The sequence below is a fragment of the Monopterus albus genome, unplaced genomic scaffold (assembly GCF_001952655.1).
Source record: "Monopterus albus unplaced genomic scaffold, M_albus_1.0 scaffold128.1, whole genome shotgun sequence".
NCBI classification, from domain to species: Eukaryota; Metazoa; Chordata; class Actinopteri; order Synbranchiformes; family Synbranchidae; genus Monopterus; species Monopterus albus.
In genome coordinates, this window is record NW_018128008.1 from 689,191 (window position 1) to 697,204 (window position 8,014).

Sequence of the window (8,014 nt, forward strand, 5' to 3'; positions counted from 1 at the left end):
ACAGCACTATTGACATCTGTCACCTATGGAAATCCACTCCTAGATGTCTTGTTTATTTGTTGTTTGATCATCAATCTAAGTTTTACCACTATTAGTCTCAGTTTTAGTTTCTTTTGTGGCTACCTGTAGAACAGTCATCTCCCAACCGGAAGGTTGAAGGTTCGACTCTCGGTGCCTGTAGTCCACATGTTGAAGTGGCCTTGGGCAAGACACTGAACCCCCTCGTTGCCTGTGATGGTGGCGCGTATGCACGCAGCGGCCTGAGGCCCTTAGCTCCAAACATAATTTTGTTGTACATGTCACAATGTTACAATGACAATAAATAAAGCTCTCTTCACACATAAAAGTTCAAGCTACTGGGGCTCCTGGAGTTCTGAGGGCCTTGGGCAATTTCTTGCTCTGCATCATTGGTAATCCAACCTTGCATCTGAGAAGTTTGACTTCATTTGTTAAAAGAAGAAAAAAAATGTAGATGTGCTCATTTAGAAAAAAAACTGCACCCATTGGGTACTGGTACCAAAGCTCTTTAATCTCCCTGTAATCTGCACATTTCAAACAATACCAAGCCCTGGGAGGGCAGTTCAGTATAGGCTCAGAATCAAAGAGAGACAGAGGAAAAAACACTGGAAGGAAACATACTCACATAAACCACAGGCGACAGGCTCCACATTGTACCAGGCCTGTGTTTAGAGTTGATATTTATAAAGACATTTTCCTATCGAAGTGGCAGCAGCTGTGGCAAACGTTTTACGTTTTACGGAAAGCAATGATGATTTTTTTGAAATAAGAAAATAAACCATTTCCTTTATCACGTTTGACCCATTCCACCTGGCATTCATCAGCAACGGGGCCTGCATGTTGGTCCTGTCAGCTGCTCTCCTCCCTCTGCCTCTTTTATCACTCTAATGGGGCGCTATCTCCAGGCTGCCCTCTCCAGGTCTCCGCAGCCCCACTCGGCTCCATTCACTGCACATTCTTTCCACATCCATCCTGACACACGGGCGGATTTAACACATAATCAGGCCAGGCGGGGTGGGGGGCAGCCAGAGAAAAAGAGAGGCCTGGCCCTGACAAGACTCATCATGCTAGGACCATGGAGACAGAAAGACCCACACTAGTCTTTCTCACTCAGCCTCTGCCAGTCTGTAAAAAACAGAGGAATCTCCTACATTCCCACACTGCAGCTCACTGTCTGCAGCAGTATTGAGACAGATGGGGAGAAATTCAGTGTCCCAGATGCCCTGCTTAGACAGGCCAGTCCCCTGTGCTCAGTAGTAATAAGGATTATAAACTTGATTGGATTTTTGGTTTGTAAGCAAACAATAAATCTCAGCTTCCAGTTTTTCTGTGACAGGGTATCATTTGAAGTTTCTTTTTTGCCACATTCTGATAAATAAATCACATTATACTTTCTAAATCAGAATTGGACCTCTAAGCAAAAAGTTTGTCATGTGGCCATACCCACAAGGGTTTGCACCAGTGACTTTACTGATATCCACATACAACCCAGTACACGTGGATCATACACAATCACACTCTGCATCTGTGTGAACACCTCTGCCTGTCACAGAAGCCTGTTGTAGCATAAACCCAACAAGACCAATTACCCCTGATGACCATCACAGTCAGACTGCGACATAGCATTCTTGGTCAAGTTTAGTTGATACTTGATCCTGCAGGCACATTTCAGTTGGTACCTTAAAAAGTAGAGTTGCACTAACTAGTCCCAAAAAATAATACAGAAACCACAGAGAAAAAAGAGCAAATTTGAAATTTGATCTGTCAGCAGAGGCACAAGATTAAGCTCGTGTCACCTCACAGCACTTACAATATGGAGCTGCTGTGACTACCAGGGTTTGGATACTTGGCCATGAGGATCTACATGATGTAAATATTGTCATCTGCACTTCCACAAGGATCTCCAAGGATCTGACCAAGAATGTTTGGTCATTTGACACTGATTATTGATGTTATGGACATATTTTGGCTGGCTTCACAGAAAACAAAAAGGCAAATTAGGAATCCAATCTGTTGGTAAAGGGTCAGGATTAACTGAAGGGAAACGGAGAGAGATCAAATTCAAGAATTTTAAGAAGCTCAGCTCCGAAGAAAAAAGAAATAAACCGAGATATTATGAAAATAGAAAAACCCTGCGTCCTTCTATTGTTGTGTTTGCATGTATGTCTGCATTGGATAACGAGACTTTTAATCTCCGAGTGATCTTATAAACAATTTGCTAAGGCTCAGATGGGGCATTCTCCATTACAAAACTAAGAAAAATATTCACATTTAACGTTCCAGTGTCACAGCCCATACAAATGGCATGCTCAGTATGTTAAATGTAGATTTTTTGCTAAAATGCAAATAATTTAATACATTGCTTCGATCTTAATCCGGTTTGTGCATGTTAAAGCACCTGCCTCTGGTTCATACTCATCAGGGGTATCACCTTAAGGTACTTAACATGGCATTCATTATTTTGTAAACATTTGGGGCTAACAGAAACAACTGTCAACACAACATTTACTCCTTATATTATAGCAATCATGTTAGTAATCAGATTCCTTGTTACACATCCAGCAGATACAGGGGAACATTAACACAAACTCCTGTGTGAAATATCTGGATCATTGTCTGCTAGGCACAGGGACAGTTTCTTCCCCCAGGCTATCACTCTGATGAACAGTTAACCCACGACAGTATGACTGGACAATAACCCTCAGTGCAATACTGGTAAATACACATTGTACAGATTATACAGATTCATACAGGTCTCTAGTTTTAAGTACTCTGTTTTTATTCCTACTTATCTCATTTCAATGAGCATTCCTTTGTCTGTCTCCATTGTTTACTGCCTGTTTATATTGCTTATTTTGCATTGTTTGCACTGTTTGTTGCTTGTTAATACTGCTTATTTTGTTATATTACACAGCCTTATGCTGGTTTACTGTTTACTTGCCCCTTGCATGGGGATATGTACATACACATTGAGAGCCGATGTACCAGAGTCAAATTCCTCGTGTGTCCGACACACCTGGCCAATAAAGCAGATTCTGAGACACTACAGTCACAGCAGGGTTTGATTATCTCTGTCCCACTACTCTAAGGACCTGTCCTTTCTCAAGCTCTTCTTCCTCTCTCTGTATAAAATTGCTGACTGCAGCTTGTCTCCCCACACATCACTGAATGAAAGTACTTGACCACTGGAAGGGAATTTACAGATGCTGGCTCTGTAGCCTGCCTAAGAGCTGGCTGGAATGTAAGACAAACTTTTTTTTCTCCTTCTTTCTCTGCTTAACCTCAGCATGCTTCTCTAAGGACTGACTAATTTCTCGGTGTCGTAAATAAGCTGGCTGTTGTGTCTGCTACTGAGCTTGTCTAACAGCCCCGTGTCAACAAGTACAAGCCATTAGTCGCTCTTTATCTGTGCCTGAAGAAGGCCAGACTTACATAAATGGGTCCTTTTCTCAAGGAGTCACTTTATACACTTCACCTTTATAAATGCAATTACACATTGGACTGTAAGTACTCTTGTCAGAGTCGGTGGGGTTTTGTACAATGTTTTAACATGTTTGTGTGTCAGTGTTTGCCAGTAAGGTGTCAGTCACTCTGTCAGTTAGGAGGCTACTGCATGAACAGAGATGTTGTAATTGCTTTGTGGATATTTCCACTTGGATGGTAAGTGTTGCTGCAGGGACAGTCGACCAAGAACCTCTCACTCACTATCATACCATCTTGGTGTCTCACACTCGCACTGTCTCTTCATCTGGCATTTGGTGCCAGGGTTGAGAACTCGCCAGCAGTGAGTCAGTGTGCTGCTAGTGAGCCAGGAATGCTGGGCTGGGAAGGCTGTAGTTGACCTTGTCACTCAATGCACTGCCAGTGGTGGGGAGAGTTGCAGAAACACTTAACTGCCTATGTCATACAAGCATTCGATTTTTGAGTCCTCATTTGCCACCCTGTTGCTTCTGTAAACATTTCTGGGTGCTAACGCAGACACACTGGTAAACACATGGGTTGTCACTAAAAAAAAGTAACCATGAACTGGGTTTTGCCTGTGAGCTTGAATTAAAGGTGATAATAGAAGAAACTGCATTTTCATGGGTATTCATGGGAATTTGAGTATTACAAAAATAAAATAAAATTAAATTAAATGCACATGAACCTATGTAGAAGAATGGTGTCAGAGGAGGAGATCCTTCTTCCAACACAGAGGGAGTCATTGTATAGTGAGCTGGTTGTTGGCAGCTAAGATGTCCTGTAGTGTTCTTAGTAACAGAGGAGCTGAAGGCTGAAAGTGCTCCGCTGTTTGACCAGTAGGTCAAGGTGGGGTTGTGAGGTGTTCTCCATGATGTTCAACAGTTAGTGCAGCAGCTCTCCACAACTGGCTCCAGAGGGTCCATAGACGTCCTGAGCACAGCACAACTACCTGTTGATGAGGAGGTGCATGCTTGTGAGATATGCTCATTAGATAATCAACAGCCCTAAAAATGACAACCCAAGAGCAGCTGTTCTGCTTCATTTCATTCACAAAGATGTCATAAAACAGTAAAAAGAAAAAATTCACAGTGTGGAGCTTCAAGTCTGCTATCAGAAATAAGTAAGAGAAAGTTGGCAAACACCACAAATTCCCTTAAATTGCTTCTATATGCCACTTAAGAGTGAATCTGTTTGTACAACTTGTACAAAGGTCACCTTAAAACAGAATAAAGCATGAGGCCTGGCCAATAGAAACACTCAGATTGCTACAAAAATAAGAGTGAAGCTGTTATGAACTGGACTTATCCTTTAAAGACTTGTTTACTTTGGAAAGCCTCCCCCCCTAGGCTTTGTACATATCTTAATCTGCACTGTGGATCTTCTCGTCTGCTGGAGTTGTGGTCGTGGTGGGAGATGGTCCCAGTCTCTGCCGGGCTTTCCCCTTCTGCACACCAGCAACCCAGCAGATGAGCTCTCAGAAACCCAAAAGCAAACAGACAACACTGGCATATCAGAATGTTTAAACAGTCTCGCGGGGTGGGAGAAAGCAATGACTTATATGGACTGTAGCCAGTCTTTAACCTGCTGCCCTCCAGTGTTGTTATCAACATTTATGAGGGAGTGTCTACACAACGTGTCTCATGCAGATTGTTGTTTATCAAATGTTTTCATTCATAAAAGCTGAACATAGAGTAAAATGCAACTAAATATGATGAATAAGTGCCTGTAGCCTCTGTGTATGTGTTTCAGCTGGTCAGCATTCAAGAGTGACTTCTTGCAGCCTCCTTGTGGTTCTGCTTTCAGTTACCAGCTGGAAAGGGTAAAAAATGATTAGAGATAAAATCGTGTCTTTTTGCCTCGTAGAAAAAAAAGCTCTTGTTTCTGAGGCTGAGGCAGTGTGGAAAATGGAGAATGGCAGAGCTTTCATGTAGCTGAAATGTGGATATGCTGAACCATGACCCCACCATGACCCCGTTTTCATGCTGCTGTGGAAGTGTTAGAACCAGAAAACCTGGATTCTTCTATCCTTCTTATTCAGGCTGGCCAAAGGAAATAAAAAACAGGAGAACGTAATTGAGATCGGTAATGAGGAAAACCCAGCATAAAAATCACTGCTCATTTCCCCTCTGGTCCATGAAAAACAATTAAATAGTAAGTTTAATGCAGAGCTATTCACAGAAGTTTAGTTTTCTTGCAGCTTGTTAAGGAAATCATGTGGCCCTGATTACAGAGTTGCACCAGGCACACACAGTCGGTCACTGTGGATTAGCTGACCTTAAGTCTGCTACAGAGAGACATTTTTTTCCTTGCTTGTATAGTATTTCAACATTAACTTGACAAATACATAAAATTTACAATGAGATTGCTGTAAGTCACTTTGTTTGTTTTCCATTATCTGTCTGCTTTTGACATTACTTGCTTTTATGGCTCTTTAGGGACCTGAGAATCAGTTGTTTCTTTAGAAAAATGATGGGTGGGTGAATTAGTTGGGTTTAGGAAAATAATTCTTAAATAGCAACAGTATCTTACACACAGTGACAAGTCTTTCTTTCTTAGCCATATCAATCTTAGGTTTGTTTACCATCTTGGTTAGAGGTAAAATCTTGTAATGATCCATGAGCAATATGTGCACTTCTCCTCCTGCTGTTTCCTCTCAGAGATAGGACCTGGTATAAACAAGTCAGACCTCTTTACTGACCCAAGGACTCAATTAAAATAGCACCCTCTTAAAGTAAGAGGTTGTAGCTGGCAAATGCTTCGACGTGAGGTCTGTCATGGCTCAGCCTTCTTGATGAAACCCAAAGGGACAGGTTCGTTCAAATCCTGGCTGCTCCAAGATGTGAACACAATGGTCTGTTCTGTCATGTCCTCCTGATGATGTGAATTTAGGTGTGAAGAAAAAACTATATCAGACTGTTTGCACAGGACTAGTATCACCCTGAGACATTTATGGATTTGGAATGACTACTGCAGTCATTTTGGATCTTTTAACAAAAGAAGCAGAATAAGAATATTACTGAAAACAAACTAAGCAAATCTTAGCATCTGGTATTAAGATTTGATACTTTCTGGTAAACCATATCTTCCCCTTTAATACTTATCTAATTCTCTGTTTTACTGGTTCCAAATCTAGGGGTCGGCACCCTTCCAAGGGGTCACAAGGGAAATCTTAGGGGATGCAGGATGATGAATTGACAGGAAAGAAGTCTTTTCTCTAAACTTATAAAAAAAAGGGTGCAAGGGTTACAGACAGACACTGAATTATTTTAAGGGCTTACAAAAACAAAAGTTTTGTTCAGTTCAGTTACCATTTTCAGTTTTATATGGGTATGACAAATTGTAAAATTGAGCACTCCACTTGTTTTTCATTTTAGCAAATTTCCTTTTCATCAGATTTCATCATATTTTGGGGTAGCTGATTAATTACATGCGATTCCCACTTCATACTGATTGTGCAAACAGGATTTATACCGTCATGTTTTTGCCATTGTCCTCTTCTGTTTCCTGTGGCCTTATTCTTTTTGTTTTTCTCCCTCCCACAGCATGTGGTCGTGGTTTCTACAAGTCTTCCTCCCAGGACCTTCAGTGCTCTCGCTGTCCCGCTCACAGCTTCAATGACCGTGAGGGCTCCTGGCGCTGCGACTGTGAGGACGGCTACTACCGAGCACTCTCTGACCCTCCGTCTGTGGCCTGCACAAGTAAGTCTGCCATGCTTTTGCTGGGTAAACTCAGCACAGATTACTTGCCAGGATCTGAATTTAAACAGTCACACATGTAAGGGAAAAAACACACAATGGAACCCAGGCCAGACCTGCTCAGCCAGGCTGCAGTGGTCTCATGAAAGCGCCAGATGTGTTCCATAGCAGTTCCTCTACCTCCCAGTATGTCGTTATAATTATGTTTGCAGGCTTGCATGTCTGTTTTCTGTCTTAGTTGGTTGCTAATGATGAGAGGAGCAATTTGCCATTTCCCGTCTGAAAGATTGCAATTACAGTCAGCAGCGGCAGCTCTGGCACCCCCCTACATCTTCATTTGTCCTGGCCAGTGTAACAGCTATGTGTCAGCCAGTGATAGCTTATTTACACAGGGCAGGGGATTCATTTTGAAAGGTGGGGCTCATTTGCTTCCAAATCCATTTTCAACTTGTTTATATCAAGGTTCCTCTGGATGTTTTTTTTTTTTTTTTTACGTCAGCTACTGTGCACGGGGACTTGCACACCACAGCAGGAGACTGTTAGCACTCTGCTTTATTCAAAGCAGGAACATTTTTCAGATTGTGATAATTTTCTTTTGGATCATTTTGTGTTGGTACACTTTTTTCCCCTTTTTAAAAAAAATCATTTACACATAAAGAAAGTGACATCATTAACAAGTGATGTATAAAAATACCAGGGTAAGCAAACAACCACAAAAAAGAAACCAACAAAACAACATACATACAAAAAAAACATAAGCTGGACGGCGTATAGTGACCTGTAACGCCGTCCAGAGGGGAGGAGTTTGAACAGATTGTGTCCAGGGTGTGAGGGGTCTG

General features: G+C 41.9%; 1 protein-coding gene across 5 annotated transcripts in view; it reads left to right on the forward strand.

Annotated features, from left to right (window-relative positions):
• Positions 1 to 8,014, forward strand: part of epha7 (eph receptor A7) — a 109,855-nt gene that overhangs the window by 15,890 nt on the left and 85,951 nt on the right. For all 5 annotated transcript variants that reach the window (XR_002275924.1, XM_020612895.1, XM_020612896.1 and 2 more), the window contains exon 4: positions 7,023 to 7,178. Coding sequence is in view for 4 of the 5 variants with exons in the window: in XM_020612895.1 (XP_020468551.1) it covers positions 7,023 to 7,178 (156 nt within the window). In the remaining variant the exon portion in view is untranslated. The remainder of the gene's footprint in view (positions 1 to 7,022; positions 7,179 to 8,014) is intronic.